Below are 17,226 nucleotides of genomic sequence, written 5' to 3' on the forward strand. Positions count from 1 at the left end.
ATAAAAAAAAAAAAAAAAAACAGATGAGTCCAACAACAACCTCGGTTTGGTTCATATACAAAGGTGAACAGATTTTCGCACCAACAAAATAATAAACAAATAAAAAGTAAACGGTTAGACGAAAGCCTTTCCAATGTGGCATATATAGGCAGGGTGGTCTTATAAAATACATCTCATTCACTTCTTTACGTCAACATTTTAGTGCATACCCAAATGCGTGATGACTATTTTTTAGGGAACGTATAAACATAGTCCGAGGAGTGCAACATAAACATTTGGAGGAACAAATGTTTCTTATTCATGGCTAATAATGAGGGACTTAAAAGCGAGTTAACTAATGTAGGGTAACTTTGAAATTCATCAACACTTGGAGTCTACAAGCGTCTTAAGCTAACATGAATGAGCGAGCACTTGTACGCCTGCTTCAGTTTTAGCTTCGGTGCATAGATCATGCTTTTGTTTTCTTTTGCAGGAACGAAGTGATCAAACAGGGTCAGTTGCATTCACTATTTTCCGGCTGTCAAAGTTAGTATGCGGTATCATGAATATGACATCATATTTGTCAGAAATTGCTGCAAAAAGTTAAATATTAATCTAGTAAGGGTCCCAAGTTATCTATGAAGTGTAAAACCTTTTTTTTCTGGAAAAATAAGATGATTACCAGTTGATGCAGCTTTGTACCAGATAATCATCGGACTCTCCATTATTAAATTGAAAGGGTACTCGCACAATGAGAAGTATATTATCAAATTGTGCAGCAGAAAGAAAGAAGGAACCAAGGATAAGACTTGCACACATTCTATCAGCAAAGCAACTAAGTACATGGATTTCCTCCTTTTTTTCTCATTGGCAAGGTAATTATCTTCTTGTTACTCGACATAGCAAAACCAATTATAGGACAAAGTCTGAAAAAAAAAAAAGGGAATGGAGAACTTATGCAGCCCGAACATCATTATGTAATTTGTTGCCTCTCTAAGCTTCACCAGAGGGAAAAAAAAAAGAATTATTGAGGAAAATATGAGAGAACCAACAATCTAAGCATGACTGGTACATGTATGATTCAAAGCATGTGATTGAGTGATCAAGCAAACAAAAGTTTCATCTCCCTTTCACTCTTCAAGACTCTCTTTGGGATTTTGAGACAGGAAGTTGAGAAATCCTAACAACGCTATCATCTATAACATTGCCTGAGTGCTTACATGAGAAAACAGATAAATTCTTCTTCAACCCAAGTCCAACATCAATCCTATTAATTACACCTGATAACCCTCTATGATTTTTACTGGTGCTCTTTGTGCACTCTTTATATGCTAGAAGAAAAGGATCATCGTTCTTCTTGAAACTAATTCTCCTGGAAGAACTTCTCAGCGGATGTTGGAAGTTAGGACACGGCGGTGGAGGGATTTGCAAATCACTATGAAACGATGCCCTGGACTTTTCCGGCGGGCATGGTGGAGGCGGCAGCTTTGCAATAGGAAAATCACCCTGATCACCACTTGTATGATGATGACGAAGACCATTCTTGCTATCCTTGCTGACCCCTGGCTTGTTTTCCCAGGAAAAGGGCACGGTTCTCTGGGAATGGACTTTACTGTTATTCATTTTTGTGGTAGAAAAGAGCAATATAGGTAAGCTAGGAAACAAGAAGACTAAAAGGATTTTGCAACGAATTTATAGAGGGTTTTGATCATGAATTGTTCGCTTTCTAACTGAATATCCTCCTTATGTCATGCAAAGAAAACGTGAAGGAAGAGGCATGCTGCAGCTTTTGAGCAAAACTAACAAGAACAAAGATGATGAAAAATAACAGGCATATATCACACAACAGTGAAAGGGTGCAGGCTTTTCCAGGTCAAGATCATCAGACTACATACCGGTGAGATCGAGTAGCATTTCTAATACAATGGTTGACTGACTTCATGCTGATAGCAATGCCAATAGCGACACATATGGCGTGTTAGACAATGCAGACTTTTTTAAGGAAAACACAACTTGCCTAATTTTTAAAGGGTTTAAATAACGCGAAAGTCTTGTACGGTAACTCTGAAGTCCAATCCTTATCTTACCCCCAACTAAAAAGAGAGAGAATCCAAACCTAAAACTTATATACACAAATTGTGAAGTAGTTCAATGAGATTTTTAAGTTTAGCCATTGTTTGAATGACAATTTGTTTCATTTTTTTTTCCAGTAGAGCACGGATGGGACTTAAGAAGTAGAAAAGGGACAGGAAGATTTGAGCCGAGAACCTCTAATATCTAGATCTCAACCTTAGTCACTAGACTAATGTCTCATCAGCTCGAATGGCAAGTTAAGACCACAATTCTCGCAACCCCAAATACAAGTTAAAAATTAGGCAAATATTTTGTCTTTCCCCCGTGTCTAATTCCCAATTGAGGTTCCCTTTTGCATAGGGATATTGATACCATAAAATTACGGGTATGATACGCATGAGCTCAAAATTAGGCTAATCAAGTTGAAGAAGACGCTAGCACACACCTCTGTGTTAGTTAGGCAAAATCAGTTTTTGTTGGTTTATGATGTTAGTCTAGTGTTGGCTGTGATATTTTCCAACCATAGTCGCATGTTACTTGTATTCTATACCACATCAGTTTTCTTAATTTTTTGTGAACGTCATCTTTATCTTAGCTGTCTATTGATTTGTTTCTACCCAGTAATAGGGAAATGCAATTAGAAGATAGCAAGTTGTAATATAGCATTCCTTCGAGACTCGGCCGTCCAATTTATGCCACGACAATCCACACTAACTACCATTGATTGAATGGAGACATTTGATTTGATCTATATGCTCTTTCTAGTCTTCCTTTGGGAGTCCATTACAAATGCCATCTGTATGTATACTAATATACAGCCCCTTTCCCCAATGGATTCTGGGATACGGTATCTCTAGTTCATCTATTGTCCAAATGCTATTTTTAATTCTTTTCGAAACCTAAATGAAAAAATGTGTTAGTACAAACACTATAAGAAAATTTTGAATTATTTCGAGACACTTTTGAAAAGTGTAATTTCTAAAATGAAATATTTTATACTAAGCAACATATGACTTAGACAACGAAAACAAACTAAACGATGACCCACCTTCTTGATTTTAATCGTTTCGTTTGTGTCTGGCTTAGGCAACCGACACAAATTGAATGATGACCCACCTCCTTGATTTTAGACATTTCATTTATGTTTATCGTTTATAAATGTCATGATTTATGCTTCTTTTTAGAAATGTCATAATATAAAGTCACTTTTAAATTATGATCGGCCCCCTTGATTTTAGATATTTCTATGTTCATATCTATCACTTATAAATGTCATGATTTACAGTCGTCGTAATTTATTGGTGGACTCTTCTGAAAAGTGCTATCCCAAGCAAAATTAGCTCTCACTTTTCTCTTGCCCGCCATTCTTTTTTTTTTCTTTTTATGGATAGAATTCCCTTGCACGCTGTTGAAGTTAATTTCTTGGCCTTCTACCTCTGCCTCCTCATTGGTTGTTAATTGCCATTATCTCAAGATTATATATATATTGCTTGGTTTATTGTTCTTGTGGTTCCATCATATTAATCAGCTATTCGGGTGTCTTTTCCAAAGAACAGTCAGACGTTAGTTTAGAAACGACTTCTCCTCTAGTTGGATAAAATCCTGTCTCTTAAATATTGGGGAAGAAATGTCAGGATATACGTCTGTATTCAATCCAATTAAAACGTTTATAAATCAGTAGTATTTCCTTGGTCAGACGGGCTACAAGTGTAATATTGAGACAGACCGGTGATTTGAACGTGGAAAATGATTACTTTGAATAATCAGTTCGAATTATCTTTGTCAAAGAAAATTGATTTAAAAAATATTTGAAAAGTTTGAGGAATGACAAAATTATTTATAATTACTGAGGTCAAATACAAAGTGCGGGTAGTTGGCACTGGCTTTTCTAGCATTTAAGATGATGAAATTGATAGCAACATTGGTTTATTTAATTCTTTTGGCCATAATTGGTTGGACGTATCAAATTTTAAGTAGGAGTTTGAGGCTTAAAAGTAGAATGTTTGAAAGTCATGACCAGTCTCCAGATCGTGTCAAACGGCAATTATCAGAAGAAAAATATGAGATGGAAACATCTGTATTCTTTCCTCAAAATTGGTCTTCATTTCTAGTCTTGCCTGGGGTTGTTTCAAGGTACACACGCAACTTATGAAACGTCCAAACTAACCAATAGCGACATCGAACGGAAGGGAGTATGACAAACTGAAATTATCCAATACAATCGACGATTTGTAGATTCACTGCTATTTTCTGAATTTTCTGTAGAAAAAATGTAGGAATAATTTCAGAAACCTCTCCCAAGGTTTCTCATAATATCACGCAGCTCCGCTAAGGTTTTTAAAATTTCACTTACCTCCCTTGGATTGCCATTTCTTATAACATTTTAATCCATTTGAAGGAAATACAAGAAAAATAAAATTTTTATTCCTATACTACCCTTATATTATCCTACTTATGAAATTTATGATAACAATAAAAAAATAAAATAAGGTTAAATTTTTATAAAGTGTAAATTTCTTGATGTAAACTATTTATTTTAGTTGTATTGCAACAAAAGCAAAATTTATACCTTGAAAAATTTATGCATATGAAGAGATTATTTTAGTTTTCAATACAACTTAAACTACACCATGTATGAAAACATATTTCCCCAAAAAATATCTTGACTTTCTTAATTGTAATTGTGCACGAAACTTTTTAAGATATTAATTACTCACCAAACTCCTCCTGAGTGGTTGATCTCGATTAGATTTAATTTTTCCAAATTCTTTACTGTCCCACCATTACCCCAATATAAAGAAATATGTATCATTATTAGCTAGCAATTTGTTTTTTTAGTTTACATTTTTTTGTTTTAAAATTTTATTTTGATTTGGCCTTTTGGTTAAATAGCTATTAAGAGCAAGAGTAATGTTGTCTATTTGTGAACTTTGATAGGAATATTTAGTCTTATCAATTTGATAAGGGAGATAAGTGAGATTTTAAAAACTTCAGAGAAGCTGAGTGATATTATGACAAACTTCAGGGGATGTTACTAAAATTATTCCAAAAATATATTGTAACGATCTTATGTATGTGAGATAGAAAAATAATTGAAAAATGTGATCGTGAAAAGGGTAAAAATCTTCTTTGAAAAACTTCAATACAAACAATAATGTGGGGCCTATTTGGATGGTGAGTTTTTTTAGTATTTATATAAAATTTTACTATAACTTGTTATAAAAACTTTTGTGGATTTGAGGTTTGGAAAAAAAAATTCTTTTTTCTTTTCATTTTCTTTCTTTTATTTTTCCCTCTCTTCTTATTACTCCCTTCCTCCTATCTCTCTCTCCCTCCTTACTATTGCAACCGCCACCATGTCACCCCTCTTTATATCTTTTCCTCTCTCATTTTCCCTCCCTACTCCTCTTCCTTCTTCCCTTCTTCTCCTGCCCCTCTCTCTTCCTTTGGCCTTTCTCTCCTCCCCCACTCTCTCTAGCCACATGCCCAGATTTGGTCACACAGTTACAGACCAAGGGGGGCGAGTAAGAGAAAGGGGGTCAGGGGAAGAGAAAGGGGAGAGGAAGAAGAAAGAGGGAAGGAGGAAGGAGGAGATGAGGGGAAAAAAAAAAGAGAAACCTCAGTCGGTGCGCCCGATAGTGGAGGTTGAGGTTGGGGAGGAAGAAAAAGAAGAAAAGAAAAAAAATGGGATTTTTCGTGCATTTTTTTAATATTTTGATGTCTGTATTTTAAAAATTTTGAAAAATTTCTTTAGATTCCTATAGTTAAAGTTGTTAAAAAATTAGTAGAAGAAAAACTAGGAGAAAAAAACTTGCCTTTCAAACAAGGCGTGAATACTCATTTATAATAGAAAATTACGTATTTCAATTCGGGCTATATTATGTAGGCTTAATAACAAGTTACCCTGAATAATATAGGCTATGTATAAATAACAAAATTTTCCAAAAAAAATATTTGTTTGCATCATAAACACATTTTTCAATCCACCTTTTTATATTCTCAATCACATTTTTATCTCACATACATCACATTACAAAAAGTGTTACAGTAATTATTCTAAATAATTATTTGAAATAATACTCTATCCAAACAAAGTCATAATTTGAGTAGCAAACTATCTCTTGTAATCATAAAACGTATAGATTACCCGCTGCAGACAATTGATCAAACATGCAGGGCCACTTTCTAGGTATGAGAGATGTGAAAAGACATTCATGTCTTCGAATAAATAATGCTTTGATAGTTTTTATCTTAGAAAATGATGTTACTGTATCTTTTTAGTTAAAAAAGCATTGATGTTTTCAAGAAATAGTGATGCATTTGTAGATAAAATTATGGAAATTATACAAGTTATTTTTACTAAATAAATTGTATAGGTTTTATAATAATTTATGATATTTAGATATTTTTATAAGAAAATACCAATATATTTAAACATCAAAAGGAGTTGCTTACAAGGACAAACAAAGAAAAAATGAATGTGCAATATTTTTATGAAAATTAATTTTATTTTTTGTGATAAGAAATTATTGCCATGTTAAATAAAAAAAAAAGGCTTCGTTTTATGGTGCTCACCTTGACTGGACTTTGGCAAGTTCATCTTATACATGCATAGCAAGACATATTTAAGTACTATTTTACAAAAAATACTAGTACATATTTAACTAGACAAAGACCAATGTTCTACACACACACACATATATATAAAGTACATTATTTTTGTAATAAATCCTTATAAAAACAGAGATTAAATAAACACAGAAAGTATTTTAGTTGCATTTTTATTTCATTGTCTTTATTAATATTTCTTTTTAATGTTTAAGTATATATTGGTATTTTCTTATAATATATATTTAAATTGAATAAATTATCATAATTGGAAATTTTATTTAATGAAAAATAATTTACATAATTTCTATGATTATATACATCTATAATTGTATTGCAATTTTCTAAACATAACAATGTTCTTCAGTTAAAAAAAGAGATTATAATACTATTTCCTAATGATAAAACTATCAAAGTATTATGTATACCAAGACATGAATGTATTTTCACCTATCTCAAACATAGAAAACCTAATCCACTTTTTTTCCTTGGTAAGTGGAAGGTTTTAAATCTAAAATCTCATATTTATAATTTCTCCCATTAACCCACCTCCCAGAAAAGCTAATCCACTTTTTTTGACTTTTTTTTTTAAGTATAAGCCGGAGGGTTTGAACTGGAGACCTAATCCACTAATTTAACCTTTTGCTAGTAGAAGGCAATTTGTATATCTTCTTATTATAGGGGACAATTTGCTACTCAAATAATATAAGGAGGTAATTTGTAATTAAGTCTATTATGTATTTGGCCAAACAACATTTATACCCTTTTTTTTTAATGCAAGTTGTATCTAAAATAGTTTAAATACATCTTACGATGGGTATGTTATGACTTTTAGTGGGGTAATTGGAAGATTAGGGGAAGAATTATGATTAACTTTCAAATTGATAGAAACATTAATCAAATGACGGTAACATTATTGGTTTGACTGTCAAGCTCTGTCCTTTGCCATTTCCTCTAAGTCTCTCCTTGAAGTGTTAAAAACAAGGTACTTTTTCAATATATGATAATTTCAGAAACCTCCCTTGAGGTTTATATTAATTGTGGCTACCTGCCTTGAGATTTGTAAAATTATAAAAATCTCCCCTAGAAAGTATTTCTTAGTAACAATCAATGGTGTAAGCAAAAAAAAATCCAATAAATATCTAATATTACCCCTCTCTTATATGTAAAACAAATTAAATGCTAAAAAGTCAATTATCACCATTTATCTGTTAAGTGAAAATTTCAAGTTAGTTTTTTGCAAGAAAACTTAAGCCATGTTTTGAAAGCATTCCTTTTTAATACTTTCAACATATTTTTTGGTTAAGTACTTTTTGAAGATACTTTTTTTAACAAATGCCTCCCTAATTGGTTGGTCGGCCTTTTATAAATTGATTAATAATTCTAGTCAGAAAAATTAGGAATGGAGCACAATGTACTAGATTGGATGATGTTAAAGTTTTAGGATAAAGAATCATTTCCAAATAAGGATTACCATTTTTCTCTTTTAAACTAATTTTCACTTAAAATATGTAAAGTTTGTGAAAGCTACCATAGTTTTTACATAAATCAGGGGGTAAGTATAATATTTCAAACTATAGGGGAGGTAACTGCAATTGTTAGAAACCTCATGCGAAGTTTCTGAAATTATTCCTTTCAATATTGCACCAAATTAAAAAATCCCGAAAACTTCAGAAAGAAGAGGCCGCCACACGCAATTTACTTTCCCAGTGTACTGAATACCCGCACCGCCAGGCGCCAGCAAAGGTGAAAACGGTCAACATATTTAAATTACGCTTAAAATCAGGCTAGGGTTTCAAAGTCCCCTCCTTGCCTCGTTCTATATAGGCCTCCTTTGTCTCGCCGCCAGCGGGGTAATCATTCATAATCTTCTCTATTAGCTCCATCTTCGATCTCCTTTCTCCTATTTTTATGTCACTTTTAATCAATTGTATTAAACCCTTGTTAATTCAATTGATTTCCCTCTTTCCCGTTTTGTGCAAAGATAAAAATTCAGTCTTTTTTTGCTAAAAAATTGTGTCTTTCTAGTTAACTATAGATTTATCCTTCATTTTTTCTCTTTTACATATGAGCAGTTATTTGATTTCGGGGTGATTTAGTTTGCCTGGAAATTTGAGCTGGGGGTTGCGGTGATTATAAAAAATTCCTCGTTCTGACTGCTATTTCCATGGCATGACAGACCCTTCTATACACCCATAGAATATGAGCACCCCCCATGAAGTTTCATTTTTGCTTCTATGTTTGGTAATTTCGAAAGGAAACAGCAATTAAGTAATTTTGGTTTGATTGTTTGCATGGTCAGCAATTCCATAGTCAAATGATAATGAACTTTAGTCTTTTTAGAACTCTTTTGGAATCTTTTTGCTTGTAAGTAATGGCTGCTTAAGGCCTTCTTGCTTGTGACACTTTTGTATAATTTATATTTGTTAGTGATAGTGAAACAGGTAGAAGCTTCATGAGGCAAATCACTGCACTGGATCATAGTTTTTAATTGTTTAAAGCTGTTTGTTGACTGATTCAAATCAAGATAATGACAATGTTGATATTTGGAATTAATTACTATCTTATCACTTGTTGCTTTCTACGAATTTATGAGATAAAATTTTGTTGGCTTTTTAAGGCAGCTAATACCAATATTAGCTGATGCATGTCCTGACCGGCAAAGTAGTCTGGGGTTTTTTGGATCTTGCAATTAAAATGACCTTATTAGTGTGTTTATCTAGCTCTTAGGTTCTGTTTTACTTCTACACCTGTTGAACCAAATTGCTGTTTCAAGAGGAAATATTCTGCTAAATCAGAAACACTACTGTCATCTAGTTGCCTTTGTGAACTTAGTTCTTGTTTCTCTTTCTCAATGCATATCTTTTTTGCACTTGATTTGTACTTTCGTCTTTACCTTATAGTAGTCTCTATTGCTGAACCTCTATTCTCAAAGAATCCTCAGATGTTATCGACTTTCTTTACTCAAGCATCATCTAAAGGAGCTTGCCTATTTCATTTTTCTCATGGCAATAAGATACTATTTTTGCTGTGTGCTTGGATGCTCCTAAAATTGAGTTTGGTGGTGTTTAAAGCCCTGATTTGACAAAATGAATTGTTCTAGAGATCAGGGTTACGCACACCTCCACAGTCTATAAAATTGCAATCTAGTAAATATCCTTGTTTTAATTTTTATCATCACAAAACGTTATACTGTTGCTTTCCTCCTCTCTATCTTATCGTCTTCTTTCTATTGGTTCAATGTAAGAAAATGCTACTTGTGAGTTGCATAATCTGATTATAATTTTTCCTGTACTCTTGCATATTTGCCAATTTGTCAAGTAAAAAGCAGACACTGGGTGGAATTTGGCTTCTGTCATTATTTTAGCTTTCTGCTTTAAATGATGCTTAATCAGGACTTGTCATTATCTTCCCTTTGTCAATGATGCACTAGCAACAAATGTTCATATGAATTCTGGACTGTTTTTGGCACTTTGGCTCCATTTTGGAAGTTTTGCTGGGAGAAGTAGAATAAGGTCTAAAAACCTTTTCTTAAAAAAAAAATTTTTTTGGGGCAAAGTTCTAACAACTTTTTAAGAACTGAGTAAATAAAAATTCCAGTGGAGGAGGGGTGTTCCGCTCTTTATAGACAAACTTGTTAGTTTCCATCAGCATCAAGTTGACAATTGCATCTTTTTTGCTGTTCTTTCTATTTCCACAGCAGTGGTAAGAAATGTCTTAAGAATGAGTTGATAACTAATTGAAGAAACATGAGCGCCACAAGGTTGGGGAAGGAGTAGAGCTGGAACAAAGGGAAACTGCACGGGAGTATGGGTTGAAAATTATCAAAGAGGGTATTGGCTGCCATCATTGTAAACCATAATCTATTTGGAGAATGGTTTTCTTGACATTAATATCTATGAACCTTTTAGTCGAGGGGAAGAAAATTAGCAAAATGTTTAGCGATATTTAGTCAGCATAAATGCTTAAACTGTTTTGGTGTAAAATATCCAGGTCCCAACCTGATGAACCCATCGACTTTCTAACTGTATATTTCATATATTGCATCATCAGTCCGATCCTGCATGCTTCCAAACCTATTATCAGTCTAATCATGTAGGCTAGACCTGTAGTTTGAGTTGGTGAACGATTACAAGAAGAATGGACATTCTGGTGTTAATCCCATTACGAATTGGATAGAAATAGAACCAACTGCCAGAATTAGAAGGCGGTAAAGAAAAGCTTCAATGTGTCAAAATCTCTGACGAATGTAAAAGTAATTGAAGTTCCAATTTTATCAGATGTCCCCTAAGGGACCTCATTGAAGTTGAAGAAAGTAGGCTCTTCCCGAATTCCACTGAGACAAAGCTCTGAGAATGTCACAGCATCCAAACCAAACCAAACCAAACCAATGAATGAATGGTCTGGGGAGGGTGCCCATTAATGAGAATCATGCTTGGGGTGAAGCTATAAATTTGGCATGTTGTGTGTTTGAACTACTCTAGGAGGTTCATGGATTAATTCGAACCACCTCAAAGACAGGGATAGTGAAATGAGGGTCACCATTAAGTAGAAGTATTTACTTCTGGCTCCAGCAAATATTTCTGACAGTGACTTTCTTGTGCTCATGCAAGACAATGCAGGTTGTCCAGAGTCCTAAATCAATTCCAGTAAATTTCTGTTCGCCAAACATCTCGACCTCTAATCAATCAAAAACGTTACAGCTGCTACAACCCTGCCTGCAATCACATACTATCAAATACTTGTAGAAGGGCATGGAGGAGAGGGAAGATTGGCAAAATTAAACAAAACTCAAGTTTCTTGTTGGTCCAAAGTAAGCAGGGGATTACAGTTAAAATTAATGTCGTGATCATGAGAAGATTGGCAACCCCTAAATGGTCTACAAACTTCAAAGATGGCATATTCTCAAGAATTGCAAACTTTTGAAATGGATGCCTGGGTGAGATTATTTTTTTTCTTTTGGTTAAGTTTGGGAAATTATTTTGTCCCGTCGCTTTTTGAAGTCATATGGCAGGTCCCACTCCCACATGTCCGCAATTCTTTGTCTTTAGTCTTTGCTCCCAAAAGTGAATCAATATGGATGTCGGCAGATATTTATCATTTCTACCAAGATACCTCAGGGGCAAGGGCCCGAACCCTGTCAGTCATGGGACTTATTGCACCTAGTTCTTTGTTAGTACAAATTTGAAATTCACACTACACTGCCGTTTTTGCAGTTATGACATTAAATTCCAGACCTTCTAAATTTGTAGCAGTTTTATGAGGCCTCGCATGAGCTAATTCAGCACTTAAATTTAACATATCTGACTTTTAACATGTTCAAATGAACACTATTGATAGTTAAAAATTGAACTTTTGAATTAATTGAATGATACTGAATTTTCTAAATTCCAGACCTTCTAAATTTGTAGCAGTTTTATGAGGCCTTGCATGAGCTAATTCAGCACTTAAATTTAATATATTCAACTTTTAACATGTTCAAATGAACACTATTGATAGTTAAAAATTGAACTTTTGAATTAATTGAATGATACTGAATTTTCTAAACAATATTTGTTCCCAAAAATAAATGATAGGTTATTTGTTTATCATTTAATGTGATTTACACTCAAACGTATCAAATTTAGCACTTAACAATTCAATAATTTAATGAATTCAGATTTCAAATTTCAGTTTAAAAGAAGATTTAGCGGAAGCATAGATCGGTGACAAGATATAAAAGAAAAACATAGAACGAGTCATGACAGTAAGATTCTTGTAAGAATTAGAAGATACTAGTGTACTATATAGTTATTTACTAAATTAATTTAGGAACAAATTCAACAGAAAGTAGAGAGATAATGCTGAGAAAATATTTAGCACTATCAACGTGCTACTCCACATCATGCCTAAAATTTTTGAAACATTTCCCATGAGTTCATGAGGGTCTCCTTGGATGCCATGCCATTTTTAATCTCCACTCCATTTGATGGACCACAAAAAAAAAAAAAAAAACAGTGACCGGACCACAAACGAAAGTGATCAAAGCTTTTTGGCAAGAACAAAGTCTTGCTCTTTAATTTCAGCTAACTTCAAAAGTATCATACTACATGAACAGATTTTTGCAGAAAGTCGAGCAAAATTACTAGAGAATTTGCAAAAGTGTCATGTGGCTGCTAAAAATCATAGCCCACATTCACAATCACATCCAACCCGTACACTAGCCATTATATCAACCCACCAACCAACATGCTTCCTACCAACCTAAAAGCAAATGGTGATTAAAACACTCACCCAACAGGAGCACATGAAGGGATGGATAAGATATAACCCAAAGCAAAATTTCATGTCGCACCCCAACAGCTCCACAATTATATCACTAACTCAAGCATAGTCATATTTTTATGATGATAATTCGTCAGGTTCTACATCGAGTGATTATGTCTCACAGATGATAGAGTTACACAAGAAAAGCAACAAATTAACAAAAAATTCCAAATGAAAAGCTAATTGCTCTTAGTGTTCGTTCGTCAGCACATATCGAAAACTCACTACTAGAATTCACTTGAAACTTGATCATCCCGGTCTGACCCCAATTACAGTGCAGGCAAGGCTGGATTCACAAGAGTTGATCCAAGTACGCCGCCACTGCAAAGGCTGCCTCCTTCATGCGCCTTGCTAGCCTCAGCTCTCGGACTGCTTCCAGTGCTGCTGTTAGAACGAGACACGAAAGCGGCTTTCTGCAAAACCCCGGTAGGGGATGATGCTAACTGCGGGCTGCCGTCCCAACCCTCGGTCATGAGGTTAAGAGCTGAGGCACTCTTGCTTTCGCTTGTGCCGTTATTTGTGCTATGCAACACCTCAGCAAGAGGTCCACCCATGGATGATTCCCAGGAGATGGGAATCCAGTTTGCTTGTCTGTGGGTACGATCATTGACAGTGGCACCTACTCCCAACCCCATTTGCGTAGCTTCAACTTCCCGGGATAACCTCAATGGGGATGATGCCACTTTTTCATTGGTGGGAGACGATGTAGAGGACATGAAGTCTGAGGCAGCCATCGAGATGGAAATGGACAGTTGAGTCCTGTCTGAGTGCAGATCAATGTCTGGCCATGAAACAACAGATGAACGTTCAGTCCTGTTATTGGGCCAGTCATCCATAAACTGGCGAAGACCAGTGCGTGATTTGCTTTCGTGATCATTGACTTCTTCAGAAGTACCATAGTTACTGCAGTTCACTAAAAAAGAGCTTCTGTCCAAAGGATTTAGCAGAGAGTCAGAGCAGACCAGTCCAAATTCTCCCCGGGAAGATTGTTGGTAGGGATTCTGCGGTTTGGGAAGGGGATATTGGTTATCTTTCAAGTTTATACGTCGAGATATCATGGAGAGACCAGTTGTATCTTGAATTCTCCCACCCAAATTTTCCTTTTCCAGAAAGGTCCTGTCGGGAAAATGAGGAGTTAACCAACCATCCAAGTTTAATTAAGAAACACCTTAATAACATAAAAAAGCAAATCTCCATAAATTGACTGTTAAAGGTAAGTGGCACAAATTTCAGGCTGTACGCTAAATTAATTGCAAGTTCAATGGATCCATCACGATGTAAAGATGAAATGACTAGAAGTCTTTTAACTAATATCCACCATCAATCACTATATAAGTTAAACCAGACAATGAAAGCGTCATGGCCATGTCAACATGCCAATATAAAGATGAAATGACTAGAAGTCTTAACTAATATCCACCATCAGTCATTATATAAGTTGAACCAGACAATGAAGTGTCGTGGCAATGTCAACATGCCAGTTTATCAGCAGATTTAACTCGTTAATTTCCTACTCTGAATATGTTCAACAGTTAATTGTCCAGAAGGAACCTTCTGTTTACCTGTCAAGTTGGGGAGATGCGGCACATTGAACATTGGCACCAGTCTGGAGGAGGCCTAAGCTGTTGGACGCACTGCCTCCAGGAACCACTGCAGCAGATGCAGAGGAAGTTGGCGTCAATTTGGCAGCATTATTCGTGGTTCCTGCAACAGAATGGCCAGGTTGGCCTTCCACAGGCTTTCTTGAACGATGGCGGCCCCTGTTCATGTGCCGCTCACAGTACTTCTGGTCAGCAACTGCATCTCTTGAGCACCGCCATTTCTTGCCATCGGTCCTTCGGCACCTTCCTGGTTCAGGGTCAGTACTGTTGGAGAATCCTATATGGAAAGCACCCCAACCAACTGCCAACAAGAACGAACAACGAACACTTGAATGCAGAACAGAACAGTAGTGACTGTCCCCCAAACTTTCAATGCAAAACATAAATTTCCCTTGTGCAAACACTAAAAGGAGACCCTTCACTAAATAGAAGAGAAACAGACTCATTTACTAACATGTCTCGCCAAAATCTCCATCTCAAGATAACAAGGAGTCCTAAAGTTGAACAGAAATCATGACTATTCTATAGTTCAGGATAAAACCAACTTTTTCCTTGCTGGGAGAAGAATCTACAAAGTTACCGCTAGAAACAAATGGTGGCACCAACCATGAAGCCGATAGGGGAGCACCAGTAAGATGAATGATGAAAACCAAACCAGCAAAATGTTCCACTTGCAATTTGGAATACTCCTATGTAAATCTCACTTAAAAAGTACATTTGTTCCATGTTTAATGAGAAGAAAATGGAAAGAGGACACTTACAAGCGCTGGGCCTTAGGCCTGCAAAGCTTGAGAAACCAGCAGAATCGAGTGCTTTCCTAATTGGGGTGAGAAGATAAGAAGGTATGGGCATATTCGCGTTGATGTACTTGTAGATCAAGGCTTGGTGTTCCAGTTCCATCCACTGAGATGGTGTGAACGGTCCCCTAACCCCAGATGGTACCCCGTGCATGTTTCCAGCATTCAAGCCTCCGCTGCCGTAGCCTGATGATGCAAAGAAGAGAAACAAATCAAGTCAAGATATGATGCAGAACAAGAAGTAGGGAAACCCACTTGAACCATTCCAGGAAATGACTAGCACCTGAATAAAACGTTTCTGCAAAAAGGAAAAGAAGACTTTTGAAAGAAGTATATGACAGAAGACTCAAAATAGCTCTATATGCAACATTTATGGGGGCTACAACAATAATGGATTAATCCAGCCTTTCTGAAATCATAAGACACGGCAGAAGGAGACAGAGATAGGAGAAAATTCAGAACTAATCAATGAAAAGATGGATCTTTTAAGTTTTAACGTTACCACCGTATTTCTTATTATCCTGATTTTCGTTTTTCGCACTCGGTAACAAACTGTACCATGACATTAGCACCATCCCATCCACTCGAAAATAGGAACGCAATAGTAGTAGTGACTGGCCTACTAGTAGAGCCTCAGAAAATTCTTTCCTTCTCCTATTGCGCTGCATGGCAGGAAGACTCTTAATTGCAGTTCAAAAGTTTTGCAAATTCAAACATTTTGACCGCAACTTTTAACAGAAAAATAGCCATAAACATAATAATGATGGTAGTGCAATTAAACCTAGCTTCACGCAAATGCTGAGAAATACCCCTCCCAAATGAGAAACCATACAACTATCCTCAATACCTTTGATGCTATATCAGCAAAATGTGTCATCATAAAAGTCACGAAGTTTTTTTGGTACCTGTAGTTCTACTATAAACAACTGAAGAGGGGTGGTGATAATAAGGTAATGTCACACTCTGAGGGTTGGGAGAAGAGAAGCTAAGCATCTGCTGCTGGCCTGAACCTTCAGGGAATAAGTTACTACAACTATTATTAGATCTCAGTAAAGGAGTTCTCTGCTGAAACAGCATTGCTTTGGAAGCTGAGAAATCATCAGGGCTAATCTTGGCAACTTTTAAGTCCCTCAAGTCATCTTCAGCAGCAGTAGTAGTCCCTGCTGACCTTTCCTGCTTGAGAAATCCAGATCCGTACCACTTTTGTTTAGTCTCAGCATCAGAAGTAGTAGTTGCAGTGGTAGGAAGTGTAATTGAAGAAGCAAAACCAGTTGTCTCTGAACACATTAACCCCCCACCATTGTCCAAACTGACCACCCCAAAATCCATTAACAGAGAACAAGCAAGTAAAGTGCAAGAAAGGCGTAGTAGTATCTATAAAGTGCCCAGACAATGAAAATGGAACATGGGTTCATTACAGGAAAAGACACAACAAGCTTCTTGCTTGTGCCTTGGAGAGAGGACCATTTTTAAAGAGCAAGAATAATTGATTATAGCAAATAGTAGCAGCAGCAGCAGTTTAGGTGTTATGTAGCATAGTTAAGGCTGAAGCAGACCTACGAAAGGGCAGCAAAACAGGTTTAAGTTTTAGGGACTTTGATGTCTGGGACTGGCAAATTATTGCTCGGAGATAGAGAGGGAGAGAAAGGGTGGGAGAAAAAGTTGTAGTAGTAGCAGTACTAAATACTCTATAGCAGCACTAAATAGTAAATAGTAGTGGTGGTAGTAGAGAGTATGATAGTTTCTAGCGTACATTTATTTTGCATTTAGGACACTCAACAAAGGCCACAGTCCCAAAACATATCATGTAGGGTACATGGAAAAATATCGTGTAGAGTACACTGTACACGGGAGATAATCTC

At 35.8% G+C, this 17,226-nt stretch overlaps 1 protein-coding gene and 1 non-coding gene across 2 annotated transcripts; one reads left to right on the forward strand and one right to left on the reverse strand.

Annotated features, from left to right (window-relative positions):
• Nucleotides 1-8,780: 8,780 nt before the first annotated feature.
• Nucleotides 8,781-8,871, forward strand: LOC113750940. The gene has a single exon (XR_003464708.1). It is a non-coding gene; the product is annotated as a small nucleolar RNA snoR8a (small nucleolar RNA).
• Nucleotides 8,872-12,809: 3,938 nt separating this feature from the next.
• LOC113749718 (growth-regulating factor 1-like) lies at nucleotides 12,810-17,021 on the reverse strand. The gene is made up of 4 exons (XM_027293546.1): nucleotides 16,270-17,021; nucleotides 15,329-15,550; nucleotides 14,529-14,868; nucleotides 12,810-14,082 (listed from the first exon to the last, which is right to left on the reverse strand). The coding sequence occupies exons 1-4, from the start codon at nucleotides 16,691-16,693 to the stop codon at nucleotides 13,236-13,238; spliced, it is 1,833 nt and encodes a 610-aa protein (XP_027149347.1). The 5' UTR covers nucleotides 16,694-17,021; the 3' UTR covers nucleotides 12,810-13,235.
• Nucleotides 17,022-17,226: the final 205 nt, after the last annotated feature.

Source organism: Coffea eugenioides, chromosome 10, assembly GCF_003713205.1.
Source record: "Coffea eugenioides isolate CCC68of chromosome 10, Ceug_1.0, whole genome shotgun sequence".
Taxonomy (NCBI): Eukaryota; Viridiplantae; Streptophyta; class Magnoliopsida; order Gentianales; family Rubiaceae; genus Coffea; species Coffea eugenioides.